We start from the raw sequence: 27514 nt of genomic DNA on the forward strand, positions 1-27514 counted from the left end.
AGTTTCAAGTGGTAGGCGGTTTTCTTTATGGAATCTTACGATCGTGCAAAGGGACCCCAAGGGCCATCTAGTCCAACCCCCTGCAATGCAAGAATCTCAGCTAAAGCATCCATGACAGATGGCCATCCAACCACTGCTTTAAAAACCTCCAAGAAAGGAGAGTCCACAACCTTCCGCTGTTTCCTCCCCCCTCCCCAGCAGGGACTCAAGGCGGCTTACAGAGAAAAATCACAGGCGCCCATGGATGGCCTGGCTAGCAGCAGCTGCTAATGGCACGTTCTGCCCTTAGGCAAACGCTGCCCGCAGCATACGCAGAGCGGGGAAGCCTGCAGCCAAGCTCGCCTCTTTCCCCTGCCATCAATCAGCGTGCGGGGGATTGATTAGTCAGCCTGGGAGCGCGTTGGGGCGCCCCCGCGCCCTCCCCCCACCCGCCCGCTCCCAGGCTCGAAGGTTGCAACAAAGCAAAGTCCTTGGCGTGGCTTGCAGGTAGCGGGGGAGGCGCCTGATCAGCGGCAGCAGTTGCAGCAGGGGAGGCGCTGAGCCCGCAGGAGCATCTCCGCAGCAGCTGCTGTGGTGTGAGTATCCCGAGGTCTCTGCGGTAGCCCGGCCGTGGGAGGGCGGAGAGAGGGAGGGAATAAAACAGCAATATTCCCTGCTGCAGATAAAGGGGACATCCACGCACGGTTGTCCCTTGGAAAAAAACAAAACGCAGGCAGGCAGGGAATAATAATATTCCCTGAAGCCAAAAGAGAAAGAAAGAAAGAAAGAAAGAAAGAAAGAAAGAAAGAAAGAAAGAAAGAAAGAAAGAAAGGAAAGAAAGGAAAGAAAGAAAGAAAGAAAGAAAGAAAGAAAGAAAGAAAGAAAGATCCACTCTCGGTTGACCCTTGAAAAATGCGCAGTAATAATAACAATATTCCCTGCAGCCAAAATAAAGGGAGGGGGGAATCTACGCTTGGTTGTCGCTAGAAAAAGCGCAGCCAGAGAAGAAATAATATTCCATGTCGGGGGCGGGCGGGATCCACTCTGCGATGTCCCTTGGGAAAGCCTAGCCAGGGCTGCCTGGAAGCCGAGTGGCTTGTAGGTGGAGGGTTTTCTCCCAGTCCTGTCTGCTGAACGAAGCCGCTGGGAGTGCTCCAGAGTATGCGGGAGAATGCATAAAATTTACCAAGAAAGGATCGCTTCTTTTAAAGGCATAGCTTTTTTCTCTCTTTATTAAAAGCATTTATAATTGCCCTCCCCCAATATCGTTGCAATGTAATTATATGTTAATCTAGTTAGATATAATCTTGTCGCCCGCTCCTCAAGTTAAGTTGCCCCAGTTTGGAAGTTCTGCTGAAATTATTATCGAACGATTGATGATCCTTCATCCTTAACCCCGGGTGGGTTACAGCAGTAAAGCACTATATTAAAAGCAACTTACAACCATAAAAATGAAACGGTAGGGTCCTAAAAATGACATTCTGTTTATGGTGCAGCAGTAAAGCCTCTAGCATATTTGCAAAGCTAAACAGGGTCCAGTGTGGTTTCAAATTGGATGGGGAACTGTGTGTTGAAATTCCTGCATTGCAGGGGGTTGGAGTAGATGACCATTGGGTTCCTTCCAACTTTGCGATTCTATATTTCTAACTGCAAAGTAAGAGGAGCAATATTTACCATATTGGCTCTAGAAAGTTGTACTAGAATCAAGTCTGTCCCACTGCTGAACTTAAAGAAGCTTCTCCAAATGTTTAGGTGAAATCTTGCTTTCTTGCAGTGTTATTGATTCTTGAGAAAATGAAAGTCATGGCTTTCAGATTATTATTATTTTTTTTAAAAAAACATATTAAACATATTCTGAAAGATTATTACTGTCTGTAAAGATTGAGGAGACGCTGTATACTGTTATAGGTAATTTCTGCACTGGATAGCCTAGAATGGATAAATAGTTTAGGGTTTTTTGTTTGTTTGTTTCTTTTGCAGTTTTATTTGTCGTTTGAATATTCCTCAATGAATGTAAATAAATATGTTCCTTAGGAGGAGTTAAGCAAAGTTTGTCCAAATATTCCATTTTATCGGACTTGTGGCTTGGATTTCAGGCACCATTTCAACCTTTGATTTGTGAGGTTCAACAAAGGCTTCGTTTTTCAAATGGTAAAGAAGCAGCCTATTTTAAGAAGCAGGTTGCCAGAAAATAGCTAGCCTGGCTTACACTCCTGTATTTCAAAACAGTTTGATGTGCATAAATTGGCAGGTGTCTTCTCCCCCCCCCCAAAAAAAGATAAACATTAGCACACTAATGTCTGCACAGTATTAAAGGCAGTATTAAAACTGTTACAGTGGTGGATTGAAAGGTTGGCAGCCCTATTTAAAAGCAAAATATTGCAGCTAGAATGATTAGATAGCTGTGTTGATTTATTCTTGTCTCCCTAGTTTTAAACACACGTGCGCTTGAGTTGGTATGTATTTCGTTTTGAACGTAGGGAGAACAGAGCTGGGAATCGAGTAAATCTTTTGTGACCTGAATCCTGTGGGGAGGCCATGCAAACTCATTGCGTAACAGATGGCGTATTTAGAAATAATCCTAGTTTACATTAATCAAACAGTTGTGCTTTGTTTTGAAATGATCTCTAATACTTTGTATTATGTACATTGAGAACAGCATCTTGGGGTTCCATCCAGGTAAAGGTAAAGGGGCCCCTGACCATCAGGTCCAGTCGTGTCCGACTCTGGGGTTGCGGCGCTCATCTCGCTCTATAGGCCGAGGGAGCCGGCGTTTGTCCGCAGACAGCTTCCGGGTCATGTGGCCAGCATGACAAAGCTGCTTCTGGCGAACCAGAGCAGCACACGGAAACGCCGTTTACCTTCCCGCCAGAGCGGTCCCTATTTATCTACTTGCACTTTGACGTGCTTTCGAACTGCTAGGTTGGCAGGAGCTGAGAGCTAACAACGGGAGCTCACCATCGCGGGGATTTGAACCGCCAACCTTCCAACCGGCAAGTCCACGGCTCAGTGGTTTACACCACAGCGCCACCCGCGTTGCTACAGAGCGTGGTACTGGGCGCAAAAACTAAGCTTCCTCAGAATCTTGGCTTTCACACCAAAATAAGCTTCTAGCCAGGCATCCCCAAACTTCGGCCCTCCAGATGTTTTGGACTACAGTTCCCATCATCCCTGACCACTGGTCCTCTTAGCTAGGGATCATGGGAGTTGTAGGCCAAAACATCTGGAGGGCCGCAGTTTAGGGATGCCTGTTCTAGCCCTTATAGCTACAAATATATGGTTGAAATGCTTTAGCTGAGATTCCTGCGTTGCAGAGGCTTGGACTAGATGACCCTTGGTCCCCTTCCAACTCTACCAGAGCAGCAGACGGAAACGCCGTTTACCTTCCCGCCAGAGCAGTCCCTATTTATCTACTTGCACTTTGATGTGCTTTCGAACTGCTAAGGAGGAGGGACCAAGCGACGGGAGCTCACCCCGTCGCAGGGATTCAAACCGCCGACCTTCTGATCAGCAAGCCCTAGGCTCTGTGGTTTAACCCACAGCGCCAGCTGGGTCCCTGTTTCATCCAGTTACCTGGGATTAAGACCTGCCGGCATAGTTGAAAGCGTCTGAAAACTGGCTTGCTGTTTGTGTAATATTTTTCCTCAGAACCAAATCCACAGGATTGGGGGCATATATACAGTATATCACATATGCCAGCAGTAAGTGCTTGGCATTGCTCAGGAAGTCAGATGAATGGGAGGAACATCCCACAAGTGCAGTTTTGAAAGTTTGGGTCTGCCATCTTGATTTAACACGGCAAATTTTCAAAAGTAGGGGTTCCATGGCTTGGTTGTGTTGTTTTTTTTTTGAAAAATGGGGTCCACAGTATTTTGCTGGTGAAATTTGTGGGAGGGGGTTATTGGTTTCTTGTTTTTGTTCTTATTATGATATGTATTTTGTGCTTTCATTTGGTAACGTTATGCTGTAAACCGCCCCATGATCTTTGGATGAAGGATGGTATTCATTATTATTGTTGTTGTTGTTATTATTATTAAGCACTAGAGGTCTCGCCCATGGCGCTGCCCAGCTGTTAAACATGGCCCATGGTCATACCTGCCAAGTTGCTGTCAGAGAAATAAGGGACCGGGCCGGAAATAGCAGACCGGAAGTAGCGCTGCCGCCATTTTGGAACTGGGCGGAGCATGCTCAGAAGTGACTTTTGATGCTGCTTTGCCCAGTTCCAAAGTGGCCGCCGCGCCAGAAGTCGCACTGCAGCCATTTTGGAACTGGGCAGAGCAGCATCAAAAGTCGCTTCTGAGCATGTCCACCCATTTCCAAAATGGCTGCCGCGCCAGAATAAACCGGGGAAAAAACAAAAAAATCCGTTTTTTTCAGCTAGGAACAGCTGGAAAAACGGGGATTTCCCAGGGAAAACAGGAGGCTTGGCAGCTATGCCCATGGTTTGTGAGGCAGAGGAGATAAGCATCCAGGCCACAGGCCAGATCAAATATCCCCCCCCCCCCACACCTTATACTGAGTCACATTACAGATTCATATATTGCAGTGATGCTGTCTGGCACCTGCTCTTAAGACCCCAGGTAAAAGTCTTTCCCAGTCCAGCTGCCTTGGTTCCCCTAATTAGAGACCTCAGGCCTTCTGTATGCTCTGCCCCTCCTTATAGCTCCAGGTTGATTTGCAATCCAGGCAGTGCTTCACTTTATAAGCTATAAATATAACATTTAAATACCACTGCATTGGTGGGTCTCCTGAAATGGATTGTTTTGTTGCCAAATGGTGAGTGTGCACAAAAGTGCCTTTGGATTTGCCCTTTGATCAGAGGGTGGGGGCAACAGACTGAGCTGAATGGAGTGGCATATCCCTTTGAATGTATAGCGATCGGGGACTGACTCATCCAAGAGAAATGAGATATTAATGACTAAAAGAGCTGCTTAATTGTTCTTGGCAAGGCTGATCAAAGGCAAAAGGAGTGAAAGATCTTACATTTGCATTCTCTCTTACTGAGTAATCCACATCTGTTGGGTGCAGTGAATGGTCTGGGAACCCCCACCCTGGTACCCTTGTTGGCAGCTGTCTTGTCTCAAGAGTCAATAGAGTGCGCCTCCGGGAGTGATGTCAAACTGCTGCATTGGGAACATGGAACCGACCTCCCTGGGCGCAAGCCTAGGCAGTATGTATGGAGTTCCTAGGCTGACCAGATGACAAGACCTTCTTGGCCTCGCTGATGTGGTCCAAAGGAAAGCAGAGAAATATGTTTGGCACCGGCTTGGTTGCAGGAGTTGCCAGAAGGAGGTGTACAAGCTATCCAACTGTCTTAGGGACTCCACTCCAGATTTATGTAGGGCAGTAGTGTCCAAACTTTTTTCAAAGAGGGCCAGATTTGATGAAGTGAAGGGCCATGGGGGCTTCTTTTGGGATTGAAGGCTGGATTAGGCCCCCGAAAGGGACTTTGGACATGCCTGATGTAGGGTTTACCCCTTAGCCTTTTCTTCTCCCAAAGGGTCAGAGTTTTCCTTCTCCTAGATGGGCTACCTTCCCAGGTGGATGAGTCCCACCTGCCCCTCACGTCCCTCTACAGCATGTGCAGAAACCACCTTCCTGACCGTTGGACCTGCTATTGGTCTCATCCATTCAATCCGCCAGAGTCTGTCTCTGCATGCAGAGGAAGTCCCTAACTCACTGAGGGTTTGAGACCCACCGACCACCCTCCCCTCATTTTGCCAGCCAGTCGAAGCCATTCCCAGGGTGCGGCCACTGTTGCATGCAGACAGCTTCTAGGGGCCACAGGTGAGAACTGGGTGTAGGGTACGAACCAAGGTAGACAAACTACTGCAGAAGGAGCGTGATGTGTCCCTCACCAGAGGTAATACCCCCTTCCCTAACATCCCATACACCCCACCACTGTGGAAGCGAAAGAGGCGCAGATCTGGTTAGTGACTGGTTGGGGCCACCATAAGCTCCATGAGAGCAATTTGTGAAAGCAGTTTGTCTCTCACTCTTTCTCCAAGGAGTTCAGGGCGACAGACAGAGGAGATGATCACATCTCACTCTTCCAGCAACCTTATTGAATTCCATCTGCCGTTTTTACTGTCCACTCACCCAGATTGGACAGAACGTTTTGGAGCTCTTGCTAACCCTTTTTGTTTTAACAATATAATATCCTCAGCGAACTTGGCTACCCCACTGTTCATTGCTAACACTAAATAACTCTTACACAAGTTAAAAAGTCCAAATACTGATCCTCAAAGGACTCCACTTTCTGCACACCTCCAATGGGAGAACGAGGCATTCATTCCTAGTCTCCCCTTCCTGTTTCTTAACCATTTCCTGATCCACAAGACTACTTCTCTTATCCTGTGGCTATTGCACTTAGGAGTGTTTAATGAATACCTTTGTCAAAAGGTTTTGGCCTCTTTTGACATCATCTTGCTGACATGTGCCCTGGCGGAGGGGAGAGAATCCAGATCCCCCCCCCCCCAAATCCTTCCAGCTCATTTTTTGTTTGGGAACTTTGCGGAAAATGGGAGAAGGGGGATCGCCTATGAAATACACCGGTACTTGCTTTGTTAGAATGAGTTAAATGCTTTTTCGTACAGGGTTTTACACACCCAAATTGTGTAGTATGAAGATTGTCCATCATATAAAACTCTATAGGACTGATGCCTGTGAATAGTGTGGACGCCCAAATGCAAGATGCATTTCTGGTGCAAGATGCAAGATGCATTTCAAGGTGCTACCATTGTCAGGAGAGAAGCATGCTTGTGAATTGTCGCTTGTGAATTGCTGCCTCTGCCTTCCCCTGGTTGGTGGTGCTTTCTTTTTCAACTCTTACATTTTGCCAAAAGGAAGAAACAAAGATAGCATCCCCTTTGGTAGAATGGAGTGCAGCAGTTTGCGGATCTTTCTCTAGCCTTGGGTATATTCACAATTTTGCTTGAACAGAACTAAGGCATGAATACTTTTGAAACTGCGTGCATTTATCTGGGAGCAAAGTCCACTAAACCAAGTACGTCTTGCTTCTGAGTAAATGTGCATGGAATTGCTCTGTCAAATTTCATAAAAATGCAACATAGTACCATTCTGTATGTTAACAATGATGCCTTATATGTTGTAAAAACAGTGAAATAAGTTTAGGTTTGATAAGAAAGAATTGCATATATTTTTATTTTCCTCTCTCGGAAACCCTGGGGGGAAGACACCCCACCCCACCCCACCGCCAGCTTCCAAATTTATGGACATTTTACGTCTCTAGCCAGGTAAAGGTAAAGGACCCCTGACAGTTAAGTCCAGTTGTGAACGTCTCTGGGGTTGCGGGGCTCATCTCACTTTACTGGCCGAGGGAGCCAACATTTGGCTGCAGACTGTTTTTCCGGGTCATGTGGCCAGCATGACTAAGCCACTTCTGGCGAACCAGAACAGCACACGGAAACGCCGTTTACCTTCCCGCCGGAGTGGTACCTATTTATCTACTTGCACTTTGATGTGCTTTCGAACTGCTAGGTTGGCAGGAGCTGGGACCGAGCAATGGGAGCTCACCCCGTCGCAGGGATTAGAACAGGCATCCCCAAACCTTGGCCCTCCAGATGTTTTGGCCTACAACTCCCATTATCCCTAGCTAACAGGACCAGTGGTCAGGGAAGATGGGAATTGTAGTCCAAAACATCTGGAGGGCCAAGGTTTGGGGATGCCTGGATTAGAACCTCCGACCTTCTGATCAGGAAGCCCAAGGCTCAGTGGTTTAGACCACAGCGCCACCCGCATCTGATAGGGCTTTGAAGATGGGCCCTCCTCACTTGTGATGGCAGTCCAAACATCCCTTAAACTGGGACACAGTTGTTTTTAATAAGCAAACAGATGCTATCTGAGTTGAGTGCAGAAACAGAAGCCTAGGCATTCAATGTGTGCAAATGAATAGTGACCACATTGGCATGCACTATAAAGGGATTGCATAATTACTTCACTGTCCCTGGCATTCAACTCAGTTCTATCTATCAATCAGCTCTAGATCAGCATTGCACTCCTAGAAAATGTGGGTGTTGTTGGAAGTTCCCACAAGCATCTGGTTTGCTACTGTGAGAACAGGATACTGGACTAAGATGAGCCATTGGCCGTTTCCTCAATTCCTTCACCATGTAACCACTGTATAGATTTCAGAATTGCAGGGCGGTGTCCAAACACTCAGGGTTTGCCTATATTCTTCTGTGCATGCCCATATCCCCCCATGCACATACCCCCCCCCGACATAAACACTGTCAGAGGCAACAGGGTTCTGGTAATTGTTTAGAACGGAGAACTTCAGCAGGAAAGTTTGTGTTGTGCGACATTGTAAAAAGCTGGTCCCAATAAAATTCTCGCCCCTATGCCACTGCTAAAGAGGTAGCCTTAAATGCTGTGTTCATTTTTGAAATTTAAGGCCCTTGCTTAGACAGGTTAAACCTGCTACGGTTTCTTCTTGCCAGATCACATTTTTTCCGAGGCACAGACCCTGCATGAACTTTGATCTCTCACGTTTGTATAGTGGAGGGATAATTCCCAGGCTGAAGCGAGGAAAGCAAATTGCAGCTGAGAAAGAGAGTGTTCTGTTTTTGCCTCTGTTCTTTATCTCAGCAAAACCTGTCACGATCACTTGCCACACCCCACAGTGGAGAGCTGGACTACACATTCAGATATGTTGTGTGGGGCAGCATTTCCTGGATCTGACCATTTCACGGGGAAATAGCTTAAGGAGAAGGCTAGTTTTTCCCAGCTGGGAGTGATGACAGGGAGGAGCTAATTAACCCCCCCCATACTTTCTCTCTTTTTTTCCTTAAAGGGAAGGGTTGTTGCTCAGTGGTAGAACATCTGAGTGCAGATGGTCCCAGGTTCGATTTCTGCCTGAAATCCTAGAGAGCTACTGCTGGTCAACATATAGTAGTTGGTAATACTATGCCACCCCAATCTCCACCAGGTAGTGCGCTAGACTCATGTACTCACCCAGGGTCTGTTTCCTTTTGGGAATGGGACACAGTGGAGACTGGAGCATCTTTATGATATATTGTGTGTTCGTGTAGCTTAGGTTGTGTTTGTGTAGCTCAAGTTGTGTGTGTTTTATATATATATATACAGTATTTATAAACATGGGAAATGATGCTCATACACACACACAAACACAAACATACACAGTGGAACCTTGGTTCTCAAATAGCTTGGTACTCGGACATTTTGGCTTCCGAACACCAAAAACTGGAAGTAAATGTTCCAGTTTTCGAACGTTTTTTGGAAGCCAAATGTCCGATGCGGCTGTCGGTTATTGTTTACGGGGCGCCTGCGCCAATTGGAAAGCCATACCTTGGGTTTTGAACGTTTCAGAAGTCGAACGGACTTCTGGAACAGACTCTTCAAGAACCAAGGTACCAGTGTGTGTGTGTGTGTGTGTGTGTGTGTGTGTAGATAGGGCAGGGTATAAATACTGGTTGTTGTTGTTAGTAGTAGTAGTAGTAGCGGCACCAGGTTCTTCCAAAGCTAGCATCATCCTTGCTTTGCAGCTTGCCTGTCCTTGGATACTCTAAACCAGGCATCCCCAAACTTCGGCCCTCCAGATGTTTTGGACTACAATTCCCATCATCCCTGACCACTGGTCCTGTTAGCTAGGGATCATGGGAGTTGTAGGCCAAAACATCTGGAGGGCCGCAGTTTGGGGATGCCTGCTCTAAACCCCTCTTTTTCTACCCATGCTAATCTAAGCCTTGCTCTTTTGTAACACAGAAAGAGAAGCCCCGCTCATCTGTATTTTTACATCTAGTTTTTTGATGCTCTGATCCACTGGTTAAAAAGGTAAAGGGACCCCTGACCATTAGGTCCAGTTACAGATGACTCTGGGGTTGCGGCGCTCATCTTGCTTTACTGGCCGAGGGAGCCGGCGTACAACTTCCAGGTCATGTGGCCAGCATGACTAAGCCGCTTCTGGCGAACCAGAGCAGCGCACGGAAACGCCGTTTACCTTCCCGCCAGAGTGGTACCTATTTATCTACTCGCACTTTGACATGCTTTCGAACTGCTAGGTGGGCAGGAGCAGGGACCGAGCAACGGGAGCTCACCCCGTCACGGGGATTCGAACCGCCGACCTTCTGATCGGCAAGCCCTAGGCTCTGTGGGTTAACCCACAGCGCCACCCGCGTGTAATCTGCAATCCGCTGGTTACACCCAGGTTATTATTACCTCTGAGGAAATAGCTTTTACACCCAGGTTTTTATTGCCTCTGAGGAAATAGCTTTTACACCTGCCTGCCTAGGATTAAAGGGAGTGTCTAAGACACAAATTAGGATGCCTATGTTCGTTAACACTTCACACATGCTGATTACAGAGGATTAACATTCTTAAATACATAGGGATCTTGCATCCCAACCTTAGTAAAATTCTAACACTACTTGAATCCAGGGTGTCTTGCACTTGCAGATTCATATCAATACTTAATAAGATAGGTCAGTGGTCTGACGCTATAAGGTAGACAGCTTCCTGCTAAAAAATCACTCCCCATAGCTGTTTCCCTTCCCTTGCAGGAAAAGATTTGGGAATCCTGCATTTCCCCACACAGGGAGAAACACAGCTTATGAAAGGTGGGAAGGGAAGGAGGGAAGGGAAAGCAGCCCATCTCTGCTCTTCTTCTGATTAATCTTCCAAGTCTGCGTTGTTTATGTTTTTAAAAATGGGCGCCAGGGTAGGGGGGGAGAGACTCTCCCATCTAGTGTGGCTCTTAGGAGGGCTATACCACAATATATCTCAGAACTCTCTCAGCTCACAGGAGAGAAGGTAGAAGACTGTGTGCTCAGTAAGCAAGCTGATTTGAGATAGTGATTGATCAGATCAGATATGGAGAAAATGCTTTTGGCAGCGTAAACATTTCCAAGGTGGCGATACTGACCTGGTATATCTTCCGTGGGTGTCGTTGCACAAGGTGGATCTCAGTATTTCAGAAATGCTGTTTTGGCAGAATACACAATGAGCAGGGAGGGTCGGGAGAAGTGTGGACTACTCAGTTGGTAGAGCATGAGGCTCTTAATCTCAGGGTCATGGGTTCAAGCCCCATGTTGGGCAAAAGATCCCTGCATTACATACAGGGGGTTGGACTAGATGATCCTTGTGGTCCCTTCCAACTCTACAATTCTATGATCTCAATACTCTGGGCTCATCTACACTTCTGCTTGCCCTGGGCCTAGAAAGCTGAGTGGTTTCCCGCATGTCCCATGCTTTCTAAGCATGGGTTCAAGCAGTTTTGCCCCATCGCTTCCCTCTGGAAAGTCCAGTTGCCGCTTGTTCCAATTCAGAGCTAAAGATTGGGTTTCCCTGGGGGAAAGTGGCAGGCCAAACAGAGGCAAGGATAAGCCCTCGCTTGGATCCGTTTCATTGCTTTTATTAATATGGCTGTGTTAGATTTTGCATTTACATTTTTCATAAGGCTTGTGGTGACCCTGCACTTTTATCCGGCTTGAGCTCACTCGCCCCAATTTTCCAAACAAAACCCGCAAATCAGTAAATAGGGTTTGTTCCCAGGTTGCCTTTGGGAGTAAGAATCAGTTCTGGGCAACGAGGCAGAGAAGCAGCTCAGCGAAAGCTCCTTCTTAATTCTCCTTTCAAGCCACAAACATCTAAAAGAACTGCACACTGTCAGGCCAGGCTAGTAGTGGTTTTCACTGCCAAATAATTTCTGTGGGCTTATTGGAGAGGCTGTCATTTGTGTGGCATTTTTCTTTGCCACACCAGGATCACACGATCGGGAGCACTTCTTCTTCCAAGCAACTTGCAAGGAATCGTATCCCTGGCACAACACTTTGTCATGAGCCAGCTCTAGATTTCGACATGATCTGTCTTGTGCAATGGCTTCTGGAGTGATGTGCTCAGGCTGACGCCAAGGTTTCTCATGCTGGCAACGCGCCTGGTCCTGCCCACACTACTGAGGAGGGTGAGTCAAAAGCGTTTGGCCCGCAGGAGCCTTTTCACATCGTATCTGCCCTTCTGCCAGCCTAGATGGCTCTTGGCTTCCTTTCGCCCGGGTGTCAAGTGGGTGCGTACATGCCGGCTTACTAACTGTTGCGGGCACCGGTAAGTGCATTCATATCTTAACCCTTGCATATTTTCAGAGTCCTGACCGGCTCCGAACAGATTTAATATCCGCATGCAGATCTGCACTACTTCATGCTTTGTGCATTCTCTGCAAGAAGGATGGTTCCGTTGTGTTTCAAACCTCTCACATCCACCCGTTGTGTGTGTGTGTGTGTGTGTGTGTGTGTGTGTGTGTGTTGTTCCGGGCTTACTAGGGCATTGGTTTTAGTAATGCTATAATGAATGTGATGGCTGGGCAGGATGAAAAATTGTGTATCTGTGGCATGTGGAGTCCAAATGGCATCAACATGGTAAAAACACACACAGTATGATGGTATATATTGCAGGGGCCAGTGGTGCTGGGGATTGTACTTCAGCAGCGTCCCGAGGGCACTTGGGTTATAGGTTTATGGTTTGAGCTGCCCGTTGCCTTTTGTTTCCTTCGCTCATGCCTTACTCGTGAGAAGTTCTTACAAAGAAATAAAATCAGTTGGGAGAGCATGAGACTTTTAATCTGAGGGTTGTGGGTTCGAGTCCCATTCTGGGCAAAAAGATCCCTGCATTGCAGGGAGCTGCACTAGATGACCCTTCCCAATTTACAATTCTGCAATTTCTTACCCGTCTTTCACCCTGAGGTCCCAGGGCGGGTTACAACAGTGTAACAATACAGTTGTGAAACAGCTAAAATGGATTTAAATCAAAGGAATAGGGCAAACACAAAAGCTGCTTTATGTTGATGTAGCAATTCAGATCAGGAGGTCCCTAACCCTCTATTCATGTTACATGACTACCTGCATGCTATGCCCCACAAACTTGAGAGGCGGGGCTGGATAAGAGAAAAGGCATTTGAGGTGGGAAGGCTTAATCCCTGTACCCCAAGGCAACATCTTCAATCTGACTGAATCAGGGCACTTCCGTGGTTGCATTTGCTTTTTAAAAGTTTTAAAGTGGGAGATGCAGTTACGTACTTCTACCATCTTGTCTAGTTTGGCCCTTAAAAGTGGGACAGGTTTAAAATTAGACTCCAGCAGCTGAAGCAAAAGTGGATGCAATTGCACTAAAATTTGTGAACATGATGGGAAGGACAGATTTTAAAATAAAAACAATAATGATCTCTTATTTAGGGTATTTGTGTGCCACCCAATCACAGATTTACTGTGTGGTTGCCATATTATACAGGGTCAGACAGTTTATTCAACTAGCCCCATATTGGCTGCTCTGACTAGACTCTGCTTCAGCTGACACAGTTGTTGTTGTTGGACTACAATTCCCATCACCCCTAACCAGTGTTAGAAACTGAGATAGGAAAGCTAGGAGCTGAATGGCAACTTAAACCTAGGTTATGGGCGCAACAACGGAATGTCTAGGCCCCCTTTTTTATAAGAAGAGTACAAAGTTGAAAATGAATGAACTGCAGCTAAAATGCTGTGCTCATTTTTCACATGGTCTGGTCCTTTCCCTGGCCGCCCCCCTAATATTCTTAAGAGGGTCCAGTCTTCGGAGAGTAGCCGAAAGTGGGGAGGCAGACAAGGGTCCTCCTTTCCTCCCACTCTGCAGTTTTAATCTGACATCTGAAGTGCAGTACTGCGCCCAGAGCTCAGAAACGGCTCGTGCTAATGAAATTCCCTGCCGCAAAATGCGCCTAGAACAGTGGGAGTTTTGAACACTGTCCCTAACCATTGGCCATGCTGATTGGGGCTTGCAGGAGGGCACTACTCCTTGGCTAGGGGTTTTTCTCCGTAGCCATCTGGCTGAGGTCTTGTCTCAGCTCTGCTTCTCAACATCCTTTTAACAGGTTACCAGGAACTGGTTCGAGGCACAAGCTCTTAAATCCCCCATTGCAAAATGTTTTTCCAAGTGCCAATCTGAGCTACAGATTTTACAGCGGTTAAGCCACTTAAATCCTCCTCCTTTGTCCACAACAAATAATAATTTGTTTAATAAGAGCAGTTAAGTTATAATCAATGCTACTGTCAGAACAGTAGTAAATACGCAGATATATGACTTCTGGGTATTGGTCTCCTACCCTCTCACCCCATTGCCACCGCTGATCCCACATTCATGTGGGACGAATGGATTACTATGATTTATTTATTTATTTTGGGGAAGAAAAAAAAAACCGGTTAACTTGAAACGCTGTTGGGAATATCTGTTCTGGTTGCTAGTATTGAAGTCTTCAGAGAAAACTCTGGGATTGAACAGCCATTTGTATAATCCGAGACAATGCTCCCCGCCCCTTTACAATCGAGTGGTATATACATTTTATGAAATAAAATTAATATTGTTTGATTGCACTGGGGACCAATGTGGTCAACTCGGTATTATTATTATTATTATTATTATTATTATTATTATTATTTTGCTTTCCTTACAGTTCTTTACTTGGGAGACCTCCAGTCCATGCCACACAAATTAAAACACTAGAATTGGCACTTCCCACCCCTCTTGTTCTGTTCCAGAGTGCTGCAGTCCTATATGATGGGAATGGATTTGCTTATATCGTGTATCAAATGTCCCCTTAAAATAGGGCAGAGTTCTCTCCTTTCCACCTGCCATTCCAACTTATGAGTGAGCCCTGTTGCCTTGTCCCTTTTCATTCTTTTAACCAAAATTGTAGTGTCTCCAGCCATATGCCCGCATAACTAACAGATTTGGAGTTCACGGTGGCTAAGTCCAAGAAGAATCCCTGCTTCAACACATGTCGTTTGCCATATGCTGTGATGGCTTGTTTGGAATCTTGTACAAATAAGATCTCGGCAGCCTCCAAGGTCGGATGTGGGGGAGATTCTGACTCAGTTCTGTCTCTTTGAAACTCTGTTCTGGGTTAGAGGGAACTTAGATTGGCACGTTCCTGGTTGCATGCCGTGTGTGAGTAATTAATCAGTATTTATTGCACAAATGTTTTCCCAACACGGCACTAATGAAATCACGGGGACTGAGGAAAGATCAGTGTGCAGCTATCCTTGTTATTTTGCACATGGTTCGCCCCTCCATGATGCAATGCACATGTTTGAACTAAGCAAATAAAACATTTTTTGTTTAGGCAAGCCTATCCCAGATATATAGATGTTGACATATTTTAATCGCTTTTTAGATTACTTCTGGTTTTACTTGTTTTTGAAATGTTTTCACTACAGTATTTGCTTTTAAAAACTGTTTTGATTGATATATATTTTTTTTAAAAAAAGTATTGTAAACTGCTTTAGAGGTTTTGTTACAATCAAGTGGTATATATTTTTTTTGTAAAACAAAGAAAAAGCCTGTAGATCCTGTGTGGTTGTTGTTGTTGTTGTTTTAAATGTGCCTTTGATTGTGCCATGAACAAAGTGACCCAGAAATATTTTAAATAAGAAAAAAAAAGTTGCCGGGGAACTGGATAGCTCAGTTGGTTAGAGTGTGGTGCTTATAATGCCAGGGTTGCGAGTTCGATTCCCGTATGGGACAGCTGCATGTTGGACTAGAGCGGGCATCCCCAAACTGCGGCCCTCCAGATGTTTTGGCCTACAACTCCCATGATCCCTAGCTAACAGGACCAGTGGTCGGTGGACGATGGGAATTGTAGTCCAAAACACCTGGAGGGCCGAAGTTTTTGGATGCCTGGACTAGAGGATCCTCAGGGCCCCTTCCAAGTCTATAATTCTATAACTGAGAATCTTCCATTTCCCCCAGCTGCTCCCTCTGAGCTCCTTGAGAATCCCTCTTCTTGGAGAAACCCTGCAAAAACCCTGGAAAAGGGAATGTATTTATCTGCTCCCTTTTTAGAGCACATCCATCACAAGGAGTTATATAGCTAAAGGAGATCCACTTAAATGGTATGGAATCTAAAAATCCAGAACGCAGGGGTATGCCTTTATATTCAGGTTGTTGTTGTTGTTTTTTTAAAAAGGGGGGGGGACACAAGTTGGTGTCCGGCCAGTCCAAATTAAGTGCCAATAGTGTGACAGGTTGCAAAAGCTGGCTTATCACAGACTGTGGCGAGCAAGAGCTATGTAGGGCACGCTGTCAGTTAGTTGGATATCTTCTTCTGCCTCCCTTCCGAGATTCCAGCAGACATTGCCCGCCCACACCCGTTGAAGTATCCTTGGAGCCGTAAGGATTAGAATTTTACTCTTTGAAAGTGGCAACCACTGCCTGCTGAAAAGCAGGATTGCTTGTTGACTCCCATGTTTCAGTAGAGAAAGCAGTCTGCAATTTACACCTGGGGGGTCTTGGCTAATGGATGGACAAACCAGACCAGCCCCGCAACCTTCTCCTGCCAATGTGCCGTTCAATTCTGTGTCTCTCTGTCTCTCTCAACTCTCTGTTTCTCAGCGATGGTTTCATGGAGAATTCATAATGGTCCAAGTTGGGAACTCTTTGAACATCAAGCCAGTTCTAAATAATCCCATCAGGTCTCTAGATGAAATTGGTTTTGTAGGATTGTTTTGTCTTGAAACCTTGTCAGCTAGTGGAGTAATGAATACCTTTGTCTTTGTCTTTTTGTTTTTTTCAGACATGTGTTCGGAGCTTGACCTGGGATATTTCTCCATGGCAATGTGGACCATTGGCCTCGGCGCCATTGGGGCTGCTGTGACAGGGATAATCCTTGCCAATACAGATTTGTTTCTGACTAAAGCAGAAAAGGCTTCCTTGGATTTTCTCGGGTCGGCAGATCTGAAGACTCTGGGAGGAGGTAAGGCTTATGTGTGGTAGGGTCCTCGATGGGCTGAGAACCCAGTGTTCTGAAAAAGCAGTCGGTGATACTTTGGAAAGCCTCTTGCGGGAAAGAACCTTGATTTGCAGGCATGGAAAATAGACCCGTGGCTGGCATTTCTGCCTTTGCAGCATGCCTTGTTCGTGGAATCGGATCTGCAGCCTTCTAATATGTAGCATAGAGTTTACCACAATTGCCTTTGTTTCCAGTGTCCAGGCCCTGAACTGCTTACATATCAGAGGCTTTCAACCTTTCTGAGTCTATGGCTCCCTTAACCAACTACATTCTTTCTGTGGCACTCCTGTAAGGCTCAGGAGCCCAGTTGTGTCAGGCCTTGCCTGCAGAGCTGGCAGCCTCTCACCCTTTTTTGAACACCCTCCCTTGTGGAGTGTTCCCTCACCCCCCTCTCCTCTCCCCTCTCAGGAATCCTCTGGTCAGCTGCTGCTGCCGTCCCTGGTCTCTGAGCTAACCCTCCCCATGCCCCAAATAGAGGTGCCACCCAGAGACAACATTTCCCTACTGTACAGGAAAGCTTATAGCCAGGTTGTTGTTGTTTAGTCGTTTAGTCGTGTCCGACTCTTCGTGACCCCATGGACCAGAGCACGCCAGGCACTCCTGTCTTCCACTGCCTCCCGCAGTTTGGTCAAACTCATGTTCATAGCTTCGAGAACACTGTCCAACCATCTTGTCCTCTGTCGTCCCCTTCTCCTAGTGCCCTCCATCTTTCCCAACATCTTTTCCAAGGATTCTTCTCTTCTCATGAGGGCTGCTGCAATAAATAGCTGTGCTAGCCTTTGGGAGGCAGACACGAGAGGGCATCAGAGGAGGAAGGGAAGGAAGGAAAGAGGGACAGAGGCCAGTGTTGCCTGCAGCACCCCTGGCCATCATTCAAGGCACCCCAGGGTGCCACGCCACACTGATTGGAAACCACTGGCTTAAATGGTTAAAATGCCACCACATCTTCAATGGGCTTGTTTGCAGAAGTACAAAAAAATATTTTTTTTGGGGGGGGAGCCCTCTGGGAAACAACCCAGGGAGGACCGAATATGATCAGTGCACACAGAATGCTAACATGTCTTGGGGAAATGAGTCCATGCTAATGAAACAACCCCTGTGTTGCAGACTTGAGTCAAAATACCAAAAAAAGAGGCAACGTGTTGACCAATTCCACGGGCGAAATATATCTGTTTTTATCTTTGTAAACTATAACAACATATGAGACAGTGATCCAAGGTAATCATACTGTTTTGGTTTGGTCTTCTTCAGTTTTTTAACTACAAAAAAATAAATCAAATAAATATATATCATTAATTATGTCATACATTATATTAAGGCCAATGGCCAGCATGAACACGAGTCTATACAGTCCATAATATCTTAACATTGAAAAAATACAGAAAAATACAAAAATAAAACATACCTTAGTGTTTGTATACAATCTGCGGAACAGGGGTCATACACATATGTGACCCCTGCTGCCTGTAGCAGGAAATGGAAAGCTTCATATACGGTTCCACCAATCAAGGCTATTGAAATTTTAAAGTTACATGCAACCTGAAAGTAATATAATTAGATGAAACAATTCCAATCTAACTCAGAGTTCAGTCCTTCTGGATGAAGCGTTTTGAACATAAAAATAAATTGTGATTCTGTTGGCCGACGTGTTGCCTCTTTTTTTTTGGTATTTTGGGGAAATGAGTGGCTGGAGTGTGGGATAGAACATTTGGAATCTTGAACAGAAGCGCTTCACTCTGCAACACTTGGTTACAGATCCCACTTGCTGCTCCCCTGTTTCGGAAAGAAAATGCGTTCGCTGAAAGGCTCCAGCCCAACTCATTGAGACTGTACTTGCCACGCACAGTTTGTGAGCCTGTGGCATGGTGGCTTCGATGATATCATTCAGCGTAACACTTGAAATTCAAGTGCTCTCCAAAAACCCCATAAGTAATATCGAAAAAGCTGAGAGGACAATCCATCTCGCACAGCTGCCGAAGTGAACAAGAGGCAACAAGTACCATAATGACATGTGCTATGGTTTGTCCCTCAGCAGAGCCAAGACAATTCAAAGCAGAGGAGCTGTGGAGGAAGCATGGTGCCGTCATCATGGCAGTGCGGCGGCCTGGATGATTTTTGTGCAGAGAGGTAAAGTGGTTTTACTTGTGGTGTCTTTCTAAAGAGCAAATGATGGGGTTTAACCTTGCTGTTTCAAGATGCTTGTGGGCTGCGTGGATACAGAGATAAGGGTCGAGTATGTTTTCCATGTTGCCAATGTTTTGGTACTACGTTAAAGAGTTTCACAGAATCATAGAGCTGGAAGGGACCACGAGGGTCATCTAGTCCAACCCCCTGCAATGCAGGAATCTCTTGCCCAAGTTGGGCTTGAACTCACATCCCTGAGATTAGGAGTCTCATGCTATACCAACTGAGTTATCTTACAGTGGTGCTTCGCTTAATGAATGCTCTGCTTAACGAAATTTCCGCTTAACTAGCAGAGGTTGCCTCGCTAGACGAATTCGTTTTACGAAAAATTGGTCTAGTGAATCACAGTTTCCCATAGGAATGCATTGAAATTCAATTAATGCGTTCCTATGGGCAAAAAAAAATTCAAAAAAATTCAATGCATTCCTATGGGATTCGCTAGACGAATTTTTCGTTATAAGAAAAGACCTGTGGAACGAATTAAATTCGTCTAGCGAGGCACCACTGAATTTGCTTCTTGATATTTTTTGCTCAATCTACTCTTTCTTCCAAGTCTTCCATTCAGATGAGTTGCGGTAGGAACATTACAGGTCCAGCCCTGTTTGCGTTTTCTCTTTCATACTCAAGTCCTCTTCCTATGTCTACCTTCCTCCTATTGTTCTGTGTTGGACGCCTGACAGTGTGGAGATGCGGTGGAGGGACCCTTCAGCGGCTAAACTTACCATTCATTTTGAGCTTAGGTTTCCTTAGGTTACAACATGTGTTTTGACCTTTGCGTGTTGCTTGGCTTTAGATTTGCACAAGGAAAGCCTGATTTCCCACCCAGTTACATTAATTAGATTATTACAATAATAAAGCATACACGCAGAGAGAGAAAGAGATAGACACATACAACAATTTAAAACAAGGTATTAATTAAAATGTTCTTTAAATTAATCCTGCAATCCTAACCCACTCGCCTAGGAGGAAGCCCCATTGAATTGCACTGTTACTTAATTTAAATATTTTTAGGTTGCATACCCAGACTGTGTCCAGCCAACTAAATCGCAAAACCACAAGAAATTACAAGAAGGTGACAAGCCCTAAAATCTGCAACAAATGATGGAATTAAAATGTGAAAAGCGGTAGCAGAACACAGTTGAAAGTGTTCTAGCTATCTAAAGTGGCTTTCTGCTAGGACAGTGATGGGCAACCTTTTGAGCTTGGTGTGTCAAAATTCGCCAAAAAACCGAGCATAACTCGGGTGGTGTGTCACTTCAAGAAAAAAAACCATAATTTCGCGATATTTATAGTTTAAATAACAAAAATGTATGATTGTAATATATAACTGTATTTAATAAACCAAAAACTAATTATTTAACCAAACCAAACCAAAAACCCCTTATTTATCACAAAGTGCCCAGAGTTGTTGAGCTTTTTGGGGGGAGCTGCTAACCAAAGTTTTGGAGGATTTTTTGGGGTGTGTGCAAAAGTTGCTTTGCTTTTTTTGGGGGGGGGGGTAATGCCCCAAAGCTGCTGCGCTTTTGGGGGGTGAAAGAGAAGAGAAATAAATGACGAATAATACCTTCGCTGGAACTAACATGCAGCACTGGCATAGTTTGCCAAAGTGCAAAAAACCCAGCACAGAACGGGTTAAAAAACGAACGCTGTTACACCCAATCATCGTCTGCCAAAGCGCCAGAAAAAAACCAGCACAGAAAGGGTTAAAAAACCAATCTCTGGCTACCAGCAACAGTGGAGACAAGCTGTAGTGGAGACAAGAAAACAAATGGGGTGTCACGTCTGACACGCGTGTCATAGGTTCGGCATCACTGCGCTAGGAGGTCCACAGTTGCAATGCCACCGTGCAGCAGGCTCTGCCTATTCTTTAGATAAGCCACATAGCATTAGCACTTCTAAAATCCCCTGCCAATGTATCAGTCTGTGATGCCATCTTAACATACATTCCCACGGGCTTCATTTCAGGGCATGTTTGATAAGAGCAGTGCGAGGGTTGTCGCTACATAGGGATGGCTTGTAGGCTGCAGCCACCTAACTTCTCTCTTCTCTCATTCATAAGGAGGCTGCTCAGCTGTCCTCTCTGAAGCCCCAGCTTGACCAGCTGGGTGTCCCCCTGTATGCTGTTGTGAAGGAGAACATTGGCACCGAGGTGGAGCAATTTCAGCCGTATTTCAAGGGGGAAATATTTCTTGATGCACAGGTAGATGCAATCGGCGACTTGTACTTGGGTTATTAATCTGTCTCATACCGTAGATTATGTTAGAGGTTTTGAGCCACTCTGTCTAAATAATAATAATAATAATAAAAAATTTTATTTATACCCCGCCCTCCCAAGCCAAGGCTGGGCTCAGGGTGGCTAACACTAAGTATAAAACAGCTAATTAAAATAAAACATAAGAACAAGATTAAATAAACATTAAATTAAAATTATAATTAAAATGCAGCCTCGTACGGAAGGAAAGGGAAATGGGGGAGGGGATCAGGTTGGCTCCAGGCCAAAAGCCAGGTGGAACAACTCTGTCTTACAGGCCCTGCGGAAAGAAATCAGGTCCCACAGGGCCCTGGTCTCAGGAGACAGAGCGTTCCACCAGGTCAGAGCCAATGTAGAGAAGGCCCTGGTTCTAGTTGAGGTTAACTGATTTCCTTCGGGCCCAGGACCTCTAAGGTGTTACTGTTTATGGACCTTAAGGTCCTCCGCAGGGCATACCGGGAGAGACAGTCCCGTATACCAGCAAAACCAGCACCTTAAATCTGACCTTGTACTCCACCGGGAGCCAGTGCAGCTGTAAAAGCACTGGGTGAATATGCTCCCATGGCAGGGACCCCCGTGAGGAGCCTCGCTGAAGCATTTTGCACCCGCTGGAGTTTCTGGGACAGCTTCAAGGGCAGCCCTGTGCAGAGCAAATGTGTTTTCAGGTGTGAGGCTTAAGGCTATTCTCGCTTAAACTGGTCTGTGAAGCAGGTGTTAAGTTTGCACTGGCCAGAAAGCTTACACGGTCCTTTATTAGCAAAAGGTTCAGAGGTGGCTCAAAGATATGTGTGGGAAAACTCCACAATTCACCATTGAGCCCCTCCTGTGCTGCTTGGCTGAAGGTTTGATCATTTGCAAATGTGAAACACAAGACTTTTTGTAATGCAAATTTGCATTCTGAATACTATTTGCATTGCATAGTGATTTGGGCTTTTTTTATAAAAAAAAAACGCCCATAGCTTGGGTGATGGCTCCGCAAGGACCTACGGGTACAAAGGCATGCCTCTCTTGTCTTGCTTTCTCCTTTGCAGGGGCACACAGTGGGAATACACTCCCCCATAGGTTTTTGACCACCTTCAGAAATGAAATCTGCTCATGTTGGTCCATGATCCCACTTACTAAAATTTCAGAGCACACAGATCCCTCCAGCCTCATTCCTTTCAACTAGGGGGTCTGGAGGGAAGATGGTAGCGTGAAGAGTATCTTAGCAAAGCTGCTACTTAAGAGGTTAATTGGCTTTTGGTTTTCTATTTATATATCATAAGTAGGCATAGGAAGAAAACAGGTTAGCTTTGAAGCACTGGCCTGTCTTTGCATGATTTCCCCCTTAGCATGCATAGATAAATGGAAAGATTAGGACATCTATTTATTCCCCACCTAATTGGGCTGTGTGTCTTATTAGGCGACACCCCATCTTTTAGCAGGTGCCAAATATAAAAAGAAAGTTGGTAACAAATCAGTTGCATGTGGTTCACCAGTAAGAACAGCTACTGTGATGGCATTTCACTATGTTTACTAATGGTAAACCAAGCGGGGACTAAGCTGTTTTGAAAATGTTCGGGGCAGAATAAAAGCAGGTCCTTCTTTAATGGTGAGGCTGCGCTGCAAATAGCGCATGAATCGGGATGCAGGTGAGGGGGGAGGCAGGCGAGAAAGAAATGAATGAAAAAGTAGAGAGGGGGAGGAACTCTCTACTCAGGAGGGGGTGCTAAAAACATTACAATTCCACAGCTAGGAAATCCAAATTCTATGTCAACCAAGAGAACCTGGTTTCAGCAACTTACCGTACCTAAATCATTCAAAGCCCTTGCCCCAGGGCCGCCCCACCCATTAGACAAGTTGAGGTGATCACCTCAGGCAGCGGGATCCATAGAGGGAGCTGATCCTGCCTCCAAGGAAAGCATTCCCTGCTGCATTTGCAGTGGCTGCTCCTTGGAGGCTGGATTTGCCACTTCCTTGGCAGCCGCACCCCGATGCTGCCTCTACAATGGCGTCTTGGCCAGTAGGAGGCGCTGCTGGTCTCCTCTCACCCTTGCCCCTGATGTACATCTTTATTCCCCTCTTGTTCCTGACGTAGATCTCCGCTCACCCATTCTCCCATTTTGTGGCTTGCCTTAGGTGCCAAAATGTCTTGGGCCGGTCCTGCTTCCCAGAGCCATTAGAGACCTTGCACAACGGCTCTTCCAGCTCCTGAAGTTGCAGCAGCCATCACCCAAATACTTTCAAAGAATCATAGAGTTGGAAGGGGACCAAGGGTCATCTAGTCCAACCCTCTGCAACACAGGAATCTCAGCTAAAGCATTTCAAGCATACCGTGTTTCCCCTTTTTTTAAGACACCGTCTTATAACTTTTTTTACTCAAAAAAACACACGGTGTCTTATTTTCAGGGGATGTCTTGTACCTTAAGGCCTCCTCAGAGGGGCCAGGCCACTGGCTTGGGGTGCTGCTGGGCGCTCTGCGTGGCACCGAGGCGGCAGGCTGCTGGCTCGGCGCTCCGCCCAGCGCTGCTGGGTGCTCCGGGCACTCGGCGCTGCAGACCGCCGGTTCCGGCGGCGGGGGGGCAGGCCTCGGGCAGCTCTCCCCCCAAAAGAAGAGGCCAGGCGCTGCAGTGCGCTCCGAGCGCTCGGCGCTTCGGAGTGCTCCGCTCTGCAGTCGCCGGTTCCGGCGGCGGGGCGGCAGGCCTCGGGCAGCTCCTCCCCCCCCCAAAAAAGAAGAGGCCAGGCGCTGCAGGGCGCTCCGAGCGCTCGGCGCTTCGGAGCGCTCCGCTCTGCAGCCGCCGGTTTCGGCGGCGGGGCGGCAGGCCTTGGGCAGCTCCCCCCCCCCCGCAAAAGAAGAAGCCAGGCGCTGCAGGGCGTTCCGAGCGCTCGCTGCTTCGGAGCGCTCCGCTCTGCAGCCGCCGGTTCCAGTGGCAGGGCGGCAGGCCTCGGGCAGCCCAAAAAAAAGAAAAGAAAAGAAGAGGCCAGGCGCTGCAGGGCGTTCCATGCATTCGCTGCAGCAACAGCAGCCGGTTCCAGGCCCCTCTGGCTGGCTGGGGCGCTCGGCGGTCTCGCATGGAGGTATGTCTTATTTTCGGGGGGTGTCTTAGATTTCACTAATGCTAAAAAATGCTGCCATGGCTTACTTTCTGACTACGTCTTAAAAAAGGGGAAACACGGTATATTTGTAGCTATAAGGGCTAGAACAGGCACCCACCAAACTGCGGCCCTCCAGATGTTTTGGCCTTCAACTCCCATGATCCCTAGCTAAGAGGCCCAGTGGTCAGGGATGATGGGAATTGTTGTCCAAAACATCTGGAGGGCCGAAGTTTGGGGATGCCTGGCTAGAAGCTTATTTTGGTGTGAAAGCCGAGATTCTGAGGAAGCTTAGTTTTTGCGCCCAGTACCACGCTCTGTAGGGACGCGGGTGACGCTGTGGTGTAAACCACTGAGCCTTGGGCTTGCCGGTTGGAATTTTGGCGGTTCGAATCCCCGCGACGGTGAGCTCCCGTTGTTAGCTCTCAGCTCCTGCCAACCTAGCAGTTTGAAAGCACGTCAAAGTGCAAGTAGATAAATAGGTGCCGCTCTGGCGGGAAGGTAAACGGCATTTCCGTGCGCTGCTCTGGTTCGCCAAAAGTGGCTTAGTCATCCTGGCCACATGACCCAGAAAAACTGTCTACGGACAAACGTCGGCTCCCTTGGCTAGTAAAGCGAGATGACTGGACCTAATGGTCAGGGGTACCTTTACCTTTATACCATGCTCTGTGGCTATGCACACACCATACATTTAAGTACCTTGCCCCCAAAGAATGCTGGGAACTGTAGTTTACCCCTCAGAGGTACAATCCCCAGCACCCTTAAACTACGGCTTCTAGGATTCTTTGTAAGGAGCAATGTGCTTTAAATGTATATAGCATGCAAGCAGCCTAGGTCCCCTGCACCCCTATAGAATGAGAAGGTCCTGTCGGTGGTAGGCTGAACCTTGTTTACCTTTTGTTTTGCTCTGGATAGGGAAGCATTGTGTTTCTCTAGGAAGAACACACACTCTCTCTCTGTTTTGACCCAGTGTTTTTAATCCCTTCCTGCAGAAACGTTTCTATGGGCCTAAGAAAAGAAAGATGACCTTTTGGGGCATGTTTCGCTGCAGCGTCTGGAGGCATTTCTTCCACGGTTGGAAGCATGGCTATACTGGGAACTTGGCAGGAGAAGGCTTTGTCCTGGGAGGAGTTTTCGTTATTGGTCCTGGGAATCAGGTATCTGTGTGTGTGTGTGTGTGTGTGTCTGTCTGTCTGTCTGTCTGTCTGTCTGTCTGTCTGTCTGTGTCTGTGTGTGAAATGAACGAGTGCAAAGCTGTTTCCATGAATCCTGTAGGTCCATTTTCTGCACAGTTTTCAACCTCTAGACGGGTCTTGGAGACCACTCCTCTCTCTCTTGTCTGGTCTCTTGAATTGTGGCAATACTATGGCTGCATTGAACATTCAGCAGCCTTCACAGAGGAGGGCCCCACTTTTTTGGTTTCATGATATGGGAAAGATGCAAAGAGGTATTCATTTTGCTGAAGGCCCAGGCCTTGATTCTGGCAGCTGGCCCCCTTACCAAAAGGCCAGGGAGCGAAAAAGTTAGTCTTACAAAGGTAATGAAATTCTGAAATCCTAACGGGGGGGGGGGATCAGGTGTGGTATTTTTTAAGGGCATGGCAGGATTAAGTAAGGAAGGGATGTGGTACATGAGGCATGGGCGTAGCCAGGATTCATTGGGGGAGGAGGGCAGGCCTACACACACACACCCCGGTCCTGTTCCAGAAATGCATCTTCTCAATTATGGATTTTCTCGGTTTTGCACCCATGTGGGGGAACTGCCTGCACTGCCCAAATCCAGCGTTACTTCACGTGCACAGAAATAGGGAGCTAGGGGAGTTGCTGAGGTTTAAGAGCCTGAAACATCGTTTTGTACAAAGGAAGTGCGTACCTGACCCACATTTCCCCTTTTATTTTAGGGCATTCTCCTGGAGCATCGCGAGAAGGAATTTGGAGACAAAGTGAGCCTTGATGCTGTCCTTGGAGCTGTTGAGAAGATCCAGCCACAACCTTCAGAGCATAAATAGAGCTATAGATGGCCCTTTCTTTCTTACAAAAAAAGCTACAAAATCTGGGTGCAAACTCTTAACTATATCTCTTAACTTGTTCCTAGAGAGCAAACACAATGTTCAATTATAGCGGCTGTTTAGTACTCCCGTTGGCTCCAGATAGTCCTTCTGTTTCTCTCTTACTGGATTAATGACAGGCTTGGTCTGAAATCCAAAGATCTAGCCAAGACAGTTTCCAGTTAGAACAAAACAGCTAGGCGTATCTGGATATCTGTATTCAGGATTGATGAGGGAAAGCTAATAAAAACTATATTTGAAACCATTACAGAAGTCCCACCCAAGTGGTTTTTGTTTTGTAGCTTAGTAAAGTCATCTTGCTAACCACCCCTTATTTAGTCATGCCTTCTCCTGTTGAACTTTTCCTTCGCTGTGCCAAGTGTCCTACTACCTGTGATCTTTGAGGTCTGTCACCTGGCTTTCTCTAATGTTTCTTTTTTAAAGAATATTTTAATTAAATATTTTATTGGTTCTTTTTAAAAATATATATACAGTAATTGCAACCTTGTGGGAGGGAATCACAGTGGTGCCTCGCTAGACGAATTTAATTCGTTCCACGAGTCTTTTCTTATAATGAAAAATTCGTCTAGCGAATCCCATAGGAATGCAGTGGATTTTTTTTGAATTTTTTTTGCCCATAGGAACGCATTAATTGAATTTCAATGCATTCCTATGGGAAACCGTGATTCGCTAGACGAATTTTTCGTAAAACGAATTCGTCTAGCGAGGCAACCTCCGCTCGAAAAATCCTTTCGTTAAGCGGAAATTTCGTTAAGCAGGGCATTCGTTAAGCGAGGCACCACTGTACGTTGGGATAACAGAGCTGGGAAGGAGGCGTTAAAATTCCTAACGTGCTGGGTTATTATTATTATTATTATTAGAGTTTTTCTGTTACAAAACAGATAGACGGAAAGGTACATCTAGTATTTTTCACAGTTCACTTACATTTAGTGAGAGACACTTTTGTCCTATAATAAAAGTCGGCTGCCACTACAACTTTGGGGGGGGGGACATTTAAAAACATGCAAAACCCCAGCACCTTCCGAAAATGGATCTCCTGACTCACATCTCGATTAGCCCTCTGGGCAAAGGGCGTTTTCCACAAGAGTAACTTTATTTTTAGTTTTCATTATAATAAAGCATCTAGGGTAGGGGTGAAGCATTTGCAACGCCAAATGAGCATTCTGGCGAAGGC

The 27514-nt window shown here is 46.3% G+C and overlaps 1 protein-coding gene across 6 annotated transcripts; it reads left to right on the forward strand.

The window, feature by feature from the left end:
• Positions 1–530: 530 nt before the first annotated feature.
• On the forward strand, positions 531–26584 carry PRXL2A (peroxiredoxin like 2A). Of its 6 annotated transcripts, none has more exons than XM_088670147.1 (7): positions 531–575; positions 11719–11917; positions 16550–16729; positions 18798–18892; positions 21009–21149; positions 25265–25429; positions 26173–26584. In XM_088670147.1, the coding sequence occupies exons 3-7, from the start codon at positions 16552–16554 to the stop codon at positions 26278–26280; spliced, it is 687 nt and encodes a 228-aa protein (XP_088526273.1). In that variant the 5' UTR covers positions 531–575; positions 11719–11917; positions 16550–16551; the 3' UTR covers positions 26281–26584. The 6 variants fall into 6 exon arrangements, with proteins under 6 accessions (XP_088526273.1, XP_088526275.1, XP_034994054.2 ...); XM_088670149.1 differs by having other exon boundaries at positions 18801–18892; XM_035138163.3 differs by lacking the exon at positions 11719–11917.
• The last annotated feature ends 930 nt before the right edge of the window (positions 26585–27514 follow it).

The sequence above is a fragment of the Zootoca vivipara genome, chromosome 5, assembly GCF_965207765.1.
Source record: "Zootoca vivipara chromosome 5, rZooViv2.hap1.1, whole genome shotgun sequence".
NCBI classification, from domain to species: Eukaryota; Metazoa; Chordata; class Lepidosauria; order Squamata; family Lacertidae; genus Zootoca; species Zootoca vivipara.